This window comes from Paramisgurnus dabryanus, chromosome 9 (genome assembly GCF_030506205.2).
Source record: "Paramisgurnus dabryanus chromosome 9, PD_genome_1.1, whole genome shotgun sequence".
NCBI classification, from domain to species: Eukaryota; Metazoa; Chordata; class Actinopteri; order Cypriniformes; family Cobitidae; genus Paramisgurnus; species Paramisgurnus dabryanus.
This window is the reverse complement of record NC_133345.1, coordinates 18617577-18632546: the sequence shown is the minus strand read 5'-3', so window position 1 is coordinate 18632546 and position 14970 is coordinate 18617577. Positions and strand designations below refer to the sequence as shown.

Below are 14970 nucleotides of genomic sequence, written 5' to 3'. Positions count from 1 at the left end.
AGATGCGAGGGCAAAATAGCACTTTATGGACTTCCACAGAGGACATCATGTTTAATACGGTTCAGGAAAAATCCAGTCAGAAGTTGTTCACAGAGTTTTCACAATAACTGCTTCTCATGAACCGAAGCTGGATTTGCGCGACGTCTCCCCAGAGGAAAATTTTACTGCTCAAAGCTTGCTTTTCTATAGCTCAGGAGACAAATTTGAGATTCTCATTTAAGCCTTATTTTAATCTCCATTTTGTCTAAAATGTTTCTCATATATTTCTCCTAAAATTCACTAGGAGCAATAGGTGAGACAGAATAATCAGAGGGAGTTATACCTGAGACTAAAAGAAGATGCCTTGCTAATCTCAATTCTGTGTTTTTAATGACTCCTTTATTTCTCCTTTGAAAAAGAAAATGAGCAATACTGGAGCTACTATGGAGCAATATCCGAGTCTCATGCTCACTCTCCCTCTCATGCACACAAACACGCACATGAATCATATGACCTACCAGACTAGATTCACCATTCTAAACAACACAGATCATCCACTTTGATGGACCAAAGAAACAACGGACGGGAATGCTACTCTCTCTTCACTGCAGGACAGACAGAAGATCCATCCACAACCATCAGGCTTTAAAAATCTATAGCAAATGGCAGATTATCTGATGTAATAAAGAAATAAAGAAATTTGAATCTGAATTTATTTAAATCAAAATAACATTAACAAATTTAAAGACATTTTAAAGACAACAAAAACTGTTTAAACATGGTACTAACAAAATATGAAATAAAGTGCTTTTTTGTAAAATTCTGTTTTTAAAACAGTAACAATTTTAACAATATTAATGGCAGGCCAGGTTTACAACAATTCACAACAATAAACTTGAGTCTCTGATGCCAACATACATAATTTTAAAACAAGGACTTTTTGTGAACATTGTCATTTCAACAAATGTCTCTGTGTGACCTGTGTCTACACTGTGTTTTACAGTGTTGTGGCCCTGATGCGGCAAAAACTGTTTAAACATGGTCATTACAAAATATGAACTAAAGTGCTTTTTTTGTAAAATTCTGTTTTTAAAACCGTAACAATTTCAACAATATTAGTGGCAGGCCAGGTTTACAACAATAAACTTGAGTCTCTGACGCCAACATACATAATTTGAAAACAAGGACTTTTTGTGAACATTGTCATTTCAACAAATGTCTCTGTGTGCCCTGTGTTTACACTGTGTCTTACAGTGTTGTGGCCCTGATGCGGCATTTGTTTATGAAGGCTTTTTTGACCTTACTTTTCTCAACCGGTGTCCAACCATCCAGTGTACTACAGCGCATGACGTAAGCTGCAAGAATAAAAGAAAAGAAAGCACAAATTACAGATTGCATTGAGTAACCGCAGTTACCACAACAGTATTAACATCTTTTTTTATCCTGATACGACAAAATTCACATTGTAATACCTCTGTGGATCACACATAAGGAAATGCAGCAAAAATGTGAGGACAGTGAAACAATCATAACATTTAAAGGACAAGTTTGGTATTTTACACTTAAAGCCCTGTTTACAGATCGTATCTGATGAAATAGAACGGTTAAGAGTGGTCAGGGGTGTTCACTGATATGCTCACTCAAAAATGGCTGCAAAAGATGCATTACAACAGGTTTTATCGTAGTTTTTGTCCAACTCCATTGACTTTTACAACTAATGGTAAAACACCTTTTGGAAAGCATCTTTCAACGATTTTTGAGTGAGCATACCAGTGAACACCCCTGACCACTCGGTGAGTTTCACGTCTTTGTAAACAAAAGTTTAATGTGTTTTAGGAAGGATTGTTCCAGTGCACCTACACAACCATTGTGGGGGTGGGGGAAAGCGAAATAAACCTGAAATTCTCGGGACAGGAGCATGTGTCCAAATTTTAATCTTAACCGTTCTATTTCATCAGATACGATCTGTAAACAGGGCTTTAAGTGTAAAATACCGAACTTGTCCTTTAAAGGAATAGTCGACTCATTTTCAATATTAAAATATGTTATTACCTTAACTAAGAATTGTTGAATCATCCCTCTATCATCTGTGTGCGTGCACGTAAGCGCTGGAGCGCGCTGCGACGCTTCGATAGCATGTAGCTTAGCCCCATCCATTCAATGGTACCATTTAGAGATAAAGTTAGAAGTGACCAAACACATCAACGTTTTTCCTATTTAAGACGAGTAGTTATACGAGCAAGTTTGGTGGTACAAAATAAAACGTAGCGCTTTTTTAAGCGGATTTAAAAGAGGAGCTACATTTTATGGCGTAATAGCACTTTTGGGAGTACTTCGACTCGGCGCAGTAACACCCTCCCTCTCCTATTATGAGATTGAGAAGGGGAGCGGACTTTTCAGGCGAGTCCAAGTACTCCCAAAAGTGCTATTACGCCATAAAATATAGTTCCTCTTTTAAATCCGCTTAGAAAAGCGCTATGTTTTATTTTGTACCACCAAACTTGCTCGTATAACTACTCGTCTTAAATAGGAAAAACGTTGATGTGTTTGGTCACTTCTAACTTTATCTCTAAATGGTACCATTGAATGAATGGGGCTAAGCTAAATGCTATCGAAGCGTCGCAGCGCGCTCCAGCGCTTACGTGCACGCACACAGATGATAGAGGGATGTATCAACAATTCTTAGTTAAGGTAATAACATAGTTTAATATTGAAAATGAGTAGACTATTCCTTTAACGTAGCTAATAAAATACCGAACTTGTCCTTTAACGTAGCTAATGTGATGTATGGGTATCCAACAACTCTTATTGGGTTCTCACACATTTTTTACCTATAAATTTTCACAACTTTTTCCACAAATTGTTATCAACCACATGAGCAACATACTTACTTAGAATCGCATTGACTTTAAACTTATCCAGGACTCTCTTCCCATCTGGCACCTTTCCGTGTTTCCCAAATGCCACAGCATTCTGGCACTCCTCTGCAGTGAAGAATTCATCAAAAAGAAGATGGAACAAGCGAAGGCAGTCCTTCTTTGCGGTTGCATGGATTGCAGCCAGGTGAGTCGAGGACAAGAAGAGGCCACTTCCTGGATATAGCTCCTGCTGCCGAGATCTGCCTTTTGGAGCCCAAACACCAGCCTGAGGTTGGATCTGTTCCACTTTGTCCAGAAAACTTCTGAATGCCTCGAGGTGCTCACCACCTGTGACACAAAAGATGTATATTACCTTACAGGGACACAGCAGCATTCATAAAGTAAAAAAGACAAGTTTTTAAAAAGTCCAAAAGATTTCATGATTGGATAAGAGTTTTACCAAAATGTTTAAAGCTTTTAAGATTTAGCTTAAGCATCAAATAACTCCCAATGTCCAAAGTAAGACAATGTAGTAGAACTTTAACATATACCAATAAAAACATAATTACAATTTTATGTTGCACAATTTAATACACTAGACAGACCTGCCAACCTTGGAACATTTTTTTGAGTAGCAACTTATCCCGGGGGCGCGACGCGAGGTCAGGAACATTTGCTGATCAGTAGTGATTGAGTTCACATGCTCACTTATCACTTATTACTAAGCACATAGTTCCCACTCACCACCATTTCTAGTCTTTCAACATACAAGTAGGCTATAAAGAACTCTCTTAATGAAAAGGCAATCCCCAAAAATATGCCTATTTAACAAAAACAACTATGGCATATGTCTTAAATACATGGGACATTATAAATAACAATCCACAAATAGCATGCTATATCCTTGCTTTATATTCCGGTAGGCACGTTGACATGAACCTCTAATGGGGCACAGCATGCCTACCACTACTTTTTCTTTAACACACCTAACATGAACAGAATTAATATGTTTTAATGCATAAATGGCTTATTTGCATTCTACAGTACTGATGATGAGTCTTTAAAAAAAAATTACAATAACATTACTTAGCTGCTACTACAATAAAAACATATGTGGATGATCCTTTTGTGTATATTATCTGCATAGTGTTTAAACCTGCTGAAAAAAAAAACAGCATAAACCAGCATAATTCTCATGGTGGTCACCAGCATACAGCACCAAAACACAACATATGCTGGTCTTTGTGGTGCTGGTATGCTGATGACCACCAGCTAAACCAGCACCAAACCATCATGAGAATTAAGCTGGTCTATGCTGATGGTCACCAGCAAACCAGCAACAAAACACAGCATATGCTGGTCTTGCTGGTATACTGTTTTTTTTTCAGCAGTGATGCCAACTGTTTATGTAGTGTCCTAAAGTAGATCTAGTGAACTAAACAGTAATTTCATATCTGACAATACAGAACAGTACACAAACATTATTTTTCTCAGCAATAATGCAAACCTCTATACTTGGTTTTGACTGGCTGAGCATATAGTTTGTTTTACCTCCCTCATCATCTATACTTTCTGCTTCTATTTCCCTGCTCTGCATAAAAAAAAATCGGATGTACATTGACAGGAGCCAGTAACAATCGAGTAAGAATAAGATTTATATTATTTAGAAACATACTTTTGGTTTTGTCATGTTTTCTAGCATGCCTCACATGCTCTTCTGAGTGAGCGTTGGCTGAGTGCTACAAAAAGTAAACACAGACGCTCCGCTCGTGGACATCGATTTCTGCGTGCTCGCGCCAATTTGTCTTGTGGGACTGCAACGCGTTTACAAGCGTGAATTACGGTTCATATAGCTCAGTTTTTGCAGCGATTAACAATGAATATACTGGCAAATAACTAAAAACTTAAACTTGAGGCACAACATAGGACACTGGGTACAACAGATCTACACTAGGGCACGTGCAACAGTAAAAGGGGTCTAGACGCCCCTGGTTGGCAGGCTTATTACAATGGATGCAATTCACAATTCCCATACCCTGCCCATTTACCTTTAAAAACGGTGCTTAGAACCATCCTCCCTTGTAAAACAAGTCACAGTATGAAGCAAGAAGTGTTAAAGGTGCAGTGAGTAAATTTTAGTGGCATCTAGTGGTGGGGTTGTGAATTGGAATCAACGGCTCAGTCCACTGCCTAACCCTCGCTTTTGAAATGCATAAAGCAGCTACGATAGCCACCACCGGACAAACATTTCATCGCCGGAGACAACTTAGTAAAAATGTTTGTCCATTAAGGGCTTCTGTAGAAACATGGCGGCACAAAATGGCGACTTCCATGTAAGGGGACCCTCTGTGTATGTAGATAAGACGTCTCATTCTAAGGTTATAAAAACATAATGGTTCATTTTAAAAAGTCTTTATACACCACTGATAATATAGTTTCGTATATTATTTTGCTTTTCTTTCAAGAGATCCTTCTAAAAATTACACACTGCACCTTTAAAAGAACAAGTAATTGCAACAGAGAGACAAAACATACTTACTTATACCACACAGCACATCATGCAGTTTGGCCTTTTCCTCCACTAATTTTTCCACCTCTGTCTTGCATGCTTCGCATGGCTTCCATGATCTGTCTTCTGCTGACTCAGCCGAAATGAAACATGGTTCTCCATATTCTGGAATTGGATCACGCTCGATGATTAACGTATCTGCAGATGAGCTTAAAGTCTCATGTTCAGAGGTGCTTGTCTGGCTCTGGTCCCCAAGAACAGCAGGTTTTTGATGTGTATTAGGACTGTGCAACATTTTGAGGAAGCTTTCTTTGGCTGTAGGAGCTGGTGGCTGTCTTTGCTGATCCAAATCTGCCAAAACAGGCTGCTGTTGTGTTTGGTCTGAAGGTGTGGGTAGTGCTGTGTGAGGCTGGTGATGCTTTGAATACTGCGAAAGGCTGGAATTGTGTGGAATTGGAGACAGAGTAGTTCCATACTGGTTGAGCGCCTGGACTGGTGAATGCTGGTAATGTTGTGGCATATTTGGTGATGACTGGGAAACTGGAAGTTGGTACTGTGGCCAGGCAGTTGCATGCTGGTGCTGTGGCTGGACAGGTAGAAATGACTCTGTAGGTGGAGGCTGGTACACTGGCCAGGTTGTTGGAGGCTGAATGACATTTTGGTCCACAGTATTTGGGTGATCCTGTGCAGAGGTGGACTGGCCTGCTTGAGGTAGGAATGGAAGGTTGTAGAATCTTTGTGCAGCTGCATCTCTTTTTTTCATGTCTTTCTTTGTCGCCTTCTTGGTATCCACCGTTTTGTCAGCTTTTCCAAGGAAGTCTACTGTAGCTTTGTAGAACTTATTGTCAGACCATCTTGCAAGTACTTCTTCTCCTGGTGTCAGATCTCTAAAGCAAGCGATGGGTTTATCATCTTTGTTTAGTATATCACAGAGATTAAAAATCTTTGCTGTGTATCCATCTTCAAAGGTCAAAAATACAAAAACTCCTGAAAATGAACACAAAGTAAACAAAAAGGAGATTGTGAGTAAATCAGTGCAGGCTAAAAACCAATCTTACTTAAACATGCTACTATATCTTTATTGTCTTATTTCTAACCCTCTTAGCAAAGCAACAAAATTACCTCTTCACTTTAGCCTTCAACTAGGATTAACTTTATTCTTTTAGCACTTTCAAATTTATTCGCTCCTGCAACTCTTTGATTTATGCACTCTCTATTCAATTTTTTCAATGGTTTTAATCCCTTTCATTATTTAATTATCACACATTTTATTTGTTTATTTATTTATTTATTTATTTTACACATTATCTATGAAGAGTATGGCGCAGGAATACTTTTTTGTAAAGAACTTTGAGCTGCAATTCATATACAAATTATTATTATTATTATGATGATTTGCAAAATTCAGTCACTAAAATGTACAAATAAGTTTCACTCCTTTTTCATGACATTCCATTAACAATTCCTGTAAGCTCTATTCAATATTTGTGGCTCAATATACAGTATTTATAAAAATTCCAGTAATAAGAGACCAAATACTGATGAATATTTTGGTTAGTAAAGTGTCCAAAGTACGTTAAAAAAACCCACTTAAAGGAGTAGTCCACTTTAAAGATGGGGTCCATTGACTTATCATAGTAGGACAAAAATATACTATGGTAAGTCAATGGGCCCCATCTATAAAGTGGACTACTCCTTTAAACCAGTTTTAATACTTAACAAAATTAGCTAAGCCGTAGTATAGGAAAATAACTCAATTACCATCTAGGTTATCTCTGGGGGAGCTGAGGTCTGGTTCATACAAACTCATCTTTTTCGGAGGGTTTCGCGCTCTTTTGGGCAGTTTTGTAGTTCCTTCTGCACTCATACTGTAAAATAAACAAAAGTACAACACATGGGGTCTCACTGCACGAGATCAAATTTTTCCAATTTATGTAACTTCAAGAATAGATAGACGATTTCAGCAGTAACAACATAAACAACCGGCTCCCGTGGTCATCACGTAACCTACTGTAAACTCACTAAGAATAAATAACAACGAAGTCCTTTTAAAGTAGTTGATTTATATAACACGCAACATAGGGCTGGACGATATGGTCAAAAAATGTTATCGACGGTATACTTCTAAATTTCGGTCGATACGGTATAAATCCAATATCCGTATGAATGTTTAAAAAAGCCTTAAGATAAACTGCAAAGAATGCCCAAAACAAATTTCTGTACATACAAACTTATAAGCAACTGAATTTACCAAGTCTGTGAAGCCTCCTCCTATAAAACTATATAATATTTACAAAAATAAAAATGGTATAAATAAATTGATGTTCAATTTTTATTTTTATTTAGCCTTCATACAAAATTAAATGTTAACTCACTGTCAAATAATCAGACAGTGATAAATGCTGTAATGCAGGGGTCTCACATTAATGGATCATTTTAATAACAAATTCTTCAGTCACAGTAGGCTATCATCTTTCATAGTTCCATAATTTTGATCAATTTACTATTATAGTAATATGTGGAAAAATATTATTAATTAGCCTAAGTGAAAGTGACCCTAAAACTTTTGAATGGTAGTAGGCTATTTAATGATACAAAAGATAGTTGGATAACAGCATTTATTAAAATCTTTATTTGTAATTGCATAGCAAGCTACATAATCATATATTGTATACTAGCATACTACTACATATACTCATAATGAGACCAATAGCTGCCTACATACTTGTATCTATTGCACGTTTCTTTCCCCTCTTTTTAACCTGATTTTTTTCTCATCCGCAGTTCAGTTTGTGTTGAATTACATCTTCTGTTCTCCCTCCCTATATGGTGTCATCATTGGAAGCTGTGACTTGACCCGAACTAACCCCGCACCTCCTTCTAGTATTCTGAGTGACAGCTCTTCTCTGGGCGAACCCCAGATTCATTGATCGCATAATAACAATGATATGATTTGACGCGAGGCACAGATGAGCAATTTAAATCCGATCAGGTGTTACTGTACGTTTTCCGGAATGCGCGATTCATGGTTGCTTAGCTGCGAAAGACGCCACGCGCACTGAAGGAAAAAACGCGTTGACCGGCATTTAACACGCGTTTATAGACGTGACATGCGGACGGTCACGTAACGCTGTAATGTATATCGAAATACCGGAAATGTGTTTAGAAGCCATATCATTGTTATTGAAAAATATATACCGGGACATATATCGATAATGAATTATTACCCAGTCCTAACGCAACATAAACAACACGTAGATTACATAGGAAACCAAAACATTTGTTGTATTCAACGAGGTATTTGTGCAAGAGTTCAGTTTAGTAACGAGTCAAACTATAAACAAACAGAAACCGGAAGTATGGTTCTGACTAGACGCGCGATCTCGTCACCGCACGTGCGTCCGATGAAACGGTCTATAGGCCTCGCTGAATGTACAAATAATCATCAGTTTCTTCAGAGAGTATCAGAACCTGCATACACTCGCCATTTAAAATGCAGAAATGCAGAAAAAAACATGTTGCTTACCTTCTTTTGAGTAATGCAGTTGTTTTTCCCTCCATTCCGTCTGCCTGCAGCTCCATACGTTAACTAACGCGCGCCTTTACCTCGTTGATTCAGCATCGCCCCTCCACTGTAAATTAACCAATGACGATGCAGCATTTGTGACTGACGGCGCTCTCTTCTAATGCTGACGTTGGGGCTGCATCATCTACAAGGTTCAAGGTTCACAGTGTTTTTGCGCCAACTGAAGCTCAAAAAAGAAAACCAAGATGGCGGTGCAGCATCTATAAGCGGTGAGTGGATACAGCGAATTTTTTATAATAGAATAAACTTACTTGTGTTTTCTTTGTAATTTAAGGTTTTTGTGAGCTTTGTAAATGTACCAACACGTTATCTTTTAGTACTTGAGTTTTTATTTTTACAGTTAAAAAATCAAGTTTCATTTTTATTTGAGTTAACTGAAATAGTTCTTACACGCTTACACTAATAAATGTTACAACTGCGATCATTTTCATTATGATCATAATTTAGTCAACTTTATGTTAATCAATTTCTATTCGATAGGGAAGGTTGCACGTGTGTATAATTATTCATTTAATGTAACCCTTTTCAGTCTGAATAAATTTAATATATTTTGTGCCCTTTTATGAACCATCTGTACCTTTTTTGTGTCAACCACAGGTTATTTTCCCGGCAGCCCCCGACACCAGTTAATATTGCTCTTCCATAGATGTTACTGATACATTTGATAGTAGCGGGTAAGTGTAACACTATTTAACACTGTGTATTAGACTGCACTGTCTATACCATTGGTTCCCAACCTGGGGTGCGGGAGCGGATATGCTTTGAGGTGAATAAAGATGCATAAGATGTTCTACTAATAATTTTATATAAAAAATATTTTTTCAAAGTTTTAAAAAAACCATATGCTAACAATGCCGATTTCAATTACAATTTCATATATATATATATATACTTATATATATATATATATATATATTAGTGCTGTGAAGAAAATAATTGCATCCAAAATAAAAGTTTGTATTTGCATTATATATGTGTGTGAACTGTGTATTAATATTTTGTATATAAATACACACATGTATTAATAATTTTTTTTTGCATGTATATACTGTATATACATTTATACATAATTTATATTATATATAAATATAAATAATTTATATATAAATAAATAAAAATATTAAATATACTTGCATATGTGTGTATTTATATATACAAAATAAATATACACAGTACACGCATATATATTAAGCAAACACAAACTTTTATTTTGAATGTGGTTAATTTTTCCACACAAATATATATATTGATGGGGGGGTGGGGGTCACAGATTATTAAATATGTACGTAGGAGGGGCACCAAGTGTAAAGGTTGGGAACCACTGTTCTATAGACCATTTCAAAAGATGTAAACAACACTGGTCCTGAAGCACTTCCTGTTTCCGTTTTTTAACACTAGATAAACGTTGGGATAAAATAAACCAACAGAACATATAAACCAGAACATATAAACATCTTAAAGATAATGATATATGTGAAATAAAAAAATAGCCGTCACAAACTGTAACAGGAAGTGTTTCTGGACCAGTGTTGTTTACATCATTTGAAATGGTCTACCACCATCATCAAAGAAGAGCATCTTCTATATTTGTGTGTGTGTGTGTGTGTGTGTGTGTGTGTGTGTGTGTGTGTGTGTGTGTGTGTGTGTGTGTGTGTGTGTGTATTATACAGTTGGAGCTCCAAATATAAAAAAAAATGGCGCAGAAGTACAACTCACGGTGGAGGAGAAAGGTGAAGAGCCAGCAAAATACTTGCAAAAGATACAGAAGAAAGGTTGGGACGTTTACATTTTATTGTTTTTATATTGTCATCTGCAGTGATTGAATATAAGCACATTCACCCAAGTTCTGTATTACGTACCATTTGAGGTGTTGATACTTAACTTGCCACTTGATATTTCCACTCCACTACATTTTAGGGAAAAATAATATTTTAATGTTTACTACACTACATTTTTCTGATAACTATAGTTTCCATTTGCTTTACAGATAACATGAAGAGTCAAAACAGCACATTTCTAGATTAATTTACTTAAATGACTTAACTTATTCAGGTCAATAACAAATCTGATAATTAGCCAGGACATAATCAACCAACCCATACATGTAAATATTATGTAATTTACTTACACTTTTAAAACTGAAGTACATTTACTGTGATATCATATACTTTAATATTTCTACTAAAGTATTTTTCATGTGGGTAACTAGCTATTACCAAAATCATATTTTAACAACTTCCCTTTTACTGAAATGTGACTTTTCAGGTCAAAAATTAGCTGCTATGTCCTTTTCATCAGCTCCATTGGTTCTGACAATGTTCCTCAATAATTTTATATAACAATAAAATATTTGTTTGAAATGATAGTCTGTTAAGATCACCTTTATATGTGGGATTAGCAAAATATTAAGAACATGTCTGACCTCAACAGCACTACAAAGTACAGTTTTCAAAATGGCCATCCATGTAAATAATCACCTCTTTTAAACAGATCCAATAAAATGTTAATATTTTAATCCCCATGAGGGGAGTATTTACAGCAGGATTTCCTACAGTATATACTGCATTGTTGTAACCTAGATATGTCTTATAAATTTGCATGTGAGTGTTAAATATGCTTAATGTATTATCATTCTCGGTTTTCTGCAGGACACACAAGGACAGGAAAATAGAGGTAAAACATGTGCATAAATGTAAAACAACTTACTCCATTTCCTTTAGTCTCCAAGATGGCATGTAGTTTATTTATTCTGTGGAAATCGCATGTTGCAAATGGAAAGCTTTAAATTTTGATCGACTGGAGCGTTAATTCAAATAAAAGTTAATGTGTCCAATAAAACACTGTTACTGAAGTGAGACCTTCAAACCTCACTTGGGTTGTCAATGGATTACTGACAGCTCAGGTGATTATTATAACACTTTAATAGTCTAGTAATTAGTAATGTGTTTAGCATAAGTATAATGAAAAATAAACATGTTGAGACTAGTAAGCCATAAATTCACCAATCAAGTAAAAGCAAATTAATATATATTTTTTTTTTTTCTAGAAGCAACAAACTTGAGGTCAAATGATTGCAGCACTGAGCAAGTGACCAGATCTGCTAATTTGGAAGACTCTTCAAACACAAATGTGTTTAACATCCATTATGCCAACCATTCATCCCATTGCTATGGACACACAAGTGAGATGCATCACTCTGGTCTTAATGTTGAATCAGAGCCCGAACAGCCTATTTACATGGATACATTTCCTGAGCACCTACCTGAATTTGTTGAAGAAGGAACTTTAGATGACAATGCGTTATTTGATGAAGACTTTTCAATTGATGATGACCTATCATTTGAAGACAGTTTTGAGCTTAACCAAGAGGAGGGGACAGAACTCGAAAGCTCTACAAACACTGATCATCCACTGTACAGAAATGCACCAATTTCTGTTGCAGAGAGTCTTCTCCTAATAATGACTTTTGCAAACAGACACAAAATAACAGGAAAAGCTCTCAGTGATTTGCTTACATTAATATCTCTGCACTGCCCCTCTGATACACAGACTGAGTGTCTTAAAAATTTACACAAATTTAAACAGTTTTTTGATGATCCCTCCTCTCTGCTTTTGCACAAATATTGTAGCTCATGCTTCATGATTGTTGAGAGTACAGACACCCAGTGTAAAACCTGTGAAGCCAATGTGTTGATGGAGGGGTCAACCTCCTATTTCATTGAGGTTCCCATTGAAGCACAACTGAAGAGATTGTTTGCTCAGGAAGGTTTTGAAGAAAAACTTAAGTTCAGGTTTAATAGACATAAAAAGTGTCATGACAGTATTGAAGAAATATATGATGGAGAAACCTATCAGAAATTTACTACTTGCAATGGGCCTCTCAGTGATTCCAGAAACATTTCGCTAATGTGGAACACAGACGGCATACCTATTTTTAAGTCATCAAAGTTTTCTGTTTGGCCTTTTTATTGTGTCATAAACGAGTTAAATTTTGTTGAACGCACGAAACGAGAAAACATGATATTTGCAGGTATTTGGTTTGGGGATTCAAAGCCATCAATGTTGACATTCCTTGAACCACTGTGTGGCACTCTGAACAAAATTGAAACGGAAGGAATTTCTCTTCAGTTTGCAGGAGCTCAAGAACCTTTCATATGCAAAGCCTTTACCATTGCAGGAACCTGCGATTTGCCTGCAAAAGCTTTGGTACTTAATACTGTTCAATTCAATGGACATTTTGGGTGTCTAAAGTGTGAACAGCCAGGTCAAACAGTGAAGACTGGAGAGAGAGGTCATGTCCATGCCTTTCCTTTCCAGAAGACAGATCCAAAAGGCCCGCCTCGTACTCACAAGGGGTTTGTAGATTATGCTAAGATGGCCTATGATTCCAATAGCGTTGTTCGTGGGGTGAAGGGACCTACGTTTCTCAGCAGACTAACAAGCTATGATTTGGTCTTGGGCACAGGTATAGACTACATGCATTCTGTACTACTGGGAGTAATGCGTCTATTGATGTTTTTGTGGTTTTCCACAGAGTTCTCTCGATGTGCATTCAGTATGGTCAGATCAATCAAAGAAGTTGACAAACGTCTGAAAGAAATAAGGCCACCATGTATGATTCGATTCCCTCGCTCTGTCTCTTCTCACAGGATGTTCTTTAAAGCATCTGAGTATCGGTACATTTTGCTGTTTTTCGGGCCAGTTGTATTCCGGGGCATTCTTGCAGGACTGTACTACAACCATTTCCTGCTCCTTAGTGAAGCAATCTTTATTCTTCTGATGGAGTCAATAACACCTGCTCAAATAGATCATGCTGAGAAACTTCTCTGGAATTTCTGTTCTCAAATGAGTGGACTCTATGGTGAGCGATACATGACAGCCAATTTGCACTTACTTGTCCATTTAGCTGATAGTGTGAGAGCTCTTGGACCTCTGTGGACACACTCTTGCTTTCACTTTGAAGACAAAAATGGGTACTTGCTCCGTCTTATACATGGAACCCAGAATATACCTGCCCAAATGGTAAATGCTGTAAGGACTATACAATCTCTCCCTAGCATCACACAAAACACAAAGCTGAACATAGTAACTACTGAGTTTTTGGCCAGAATGACAAATAGCAATAGTTATCAACCAAGTAATGTTGTCAATAGTGTGGCCATGTTAGGGGCATCATTCAATAGATGCCTTGAAACTGATGATCTTTTTCTTCTGGAACAGTTTCTTGGTCAGGCTTTACATAGTAATGTCGTCAAGGCATATAACAGAGCTCAAATAGGGAAAATAATTTACACTTCCCAGCAGTATGTCAAAACCAAAAGATTTTACAATTACACAGTGTTGTTTTATGATGGTGCGCAGATCAAATATGGACAGATTAAATTATTGTGTTCCTACAAAGAACCCAATGAAGGTCAAAATGAGATAAAACTTGCATTTTTGAATGAATTTGCAGTTGCAAGCATAAATCTTCTACAAGATACTTTGACAGGTGGAACGTGTTTCCATATTGTTAGCCTCCTGGAAGTTCCTGTGAGAAAGACAGTGGTAGGACTTGAAAGTATTTTGGGGAAGTTGATGTTCATTGATTTGTCCTCAATGCCTGGTATTGTGTTTGCTGCACATTTCCCTAACAAACTTGAAAGGGACTAAAGATATTTTAAAGTCAAAGATATGATCTTATTTTGAACAGAAGAGCCCATGATTTTTCCAACTATTTGAAAATCCTTACTGAAAATGTAAACTGTTAAGTTACAAATAAATTACTGCTTTTATTTTACAATGTGTTTTGTGTGGTTAATGAAATTATTTGACTGAATTACATGTAGTGAAATATTTCAAATCATTTATAGAAAATAATCTTAAAGAAGAGGGTCTTTGCAGCCTTAAATAAAAGATTTACAATTAATTTATTCATACAGTAATACATTATATTAAAAAATCATGTGGATTAAGATATCATATGATATGAAACAACCAAGTCTGAGAATTCAAAGAGCACTTGTGGAAATCTCTTCCTTTGCTCTATCTGAGTTTAG

General features: G+C 36.6%; 2 protein-coding genes across 3 annotated transcripts; one reads left to right on the top strand and one right to left on the bottom strand.

Annotated features, from left to right (window-relative positions):
- Window positions 1–220: 220 nt before the first annotated feature.
- On the bottom strand, window positions 221–8951 carry LOC135727304 (uncharacterized). The gene is made up of 5 exons (XM_065245122.2): window positions 8873–8951; window positions 7108–7214; window positions 5377–6333; window positions 2871–3185; window positions 221–1334 (listed from the first exon to the last, which is right to left on the bottom strand). Exons 1-5 carry the CDS (start codon window positions 8926–8928, stop codon window positions 1228–1230), a joined length of 1542 nt encoding a protein of 513 aa, XP_065101194.1. The 5' UTR covers window positions 8929–8951; the 3' UTR covers window positions 221–1227.
- A 66-nt stretch (window positions 8952–9017) lies between these two features.
- LOC135773008 (uncharacterized) lies at window positions 9018–14626 on the top strand. Of its 2 annotated transcripts, XM_065282609.2 has the most exons (5): window positions 9018–9141; window positions 9530–9606; window positions 10603–10704; window positions 11581–11605; window positions 11979–14626. In XM_065282609.2, the coding sequence occupies exons 3-5, from the start codon at window positions 10627–10629 to the stop codon at window positions 14582–14584; spliced, it is 2709 nt and encodes a 902-aa protein (XP_065138681.2). In that variant the 5' UTR covers window positions 9018–9141; window positions 9530–9606; window positions 10603–10626; the 3' UTR covers window positions 14585–14626. The 2 variants fall into 2 exon arrangements, with proteins under 2 accessions (XP_065138681.2, XP_073671779.1); XM_073815678.1 differs by lacking the exon at window positions 9018–9141 and having other exon boundaries at window positions 9331–9606.
- The last annotated feature ends 344 nt before the right edge of the window (window positions 14627–14970 follow it).

Bases quoted from the DNA above. Each gene is read 5' to 3' on its own strand.
- LOC135773008 (XM_065282609.2), top strand. From the start codon at position 10,627: ATGGCGCAGAAGTACAACTCACGGTGGAGGAGAAAGGTGAAGAGCCAG. The intron at 10,705-11,580 runs GTTGGGACGTTT...GGTTTTCTGCAG, and splicing joins GCAAAAGATACAGAAGAAAG to GACACACAAGGACAGGAAAA. The intron at 11,606-11,978 runs GTAAAACATGTG...TTTTTTTTCTAG, and splicing joins ACAAGGACAGGAAAATAGAG to AAGCAACAAACTTGAGGTCA.
- LOC135727304 (XM_065245122.2), bottom strand. From the start codon at position 8,928: ATGGAGCTGCAGGCAGACGGAATGGAGGGAAAAACAACTGCATTACTC. The intron at 7,215-8,872 runs GTAAGCAACATG...TTTATTTTACAG, and splicing joins ACTGCATTACTCAAAAGAAG to TATGAGTGCAGAAGGAACTA. The intron at 6,334-7,107 runs GTAATTGAGTTA...GTTCATTTTCAG, and splicing joins CCCCAGAGATAACCTAGATG to GAGTTTTTGTATTTTTGACC.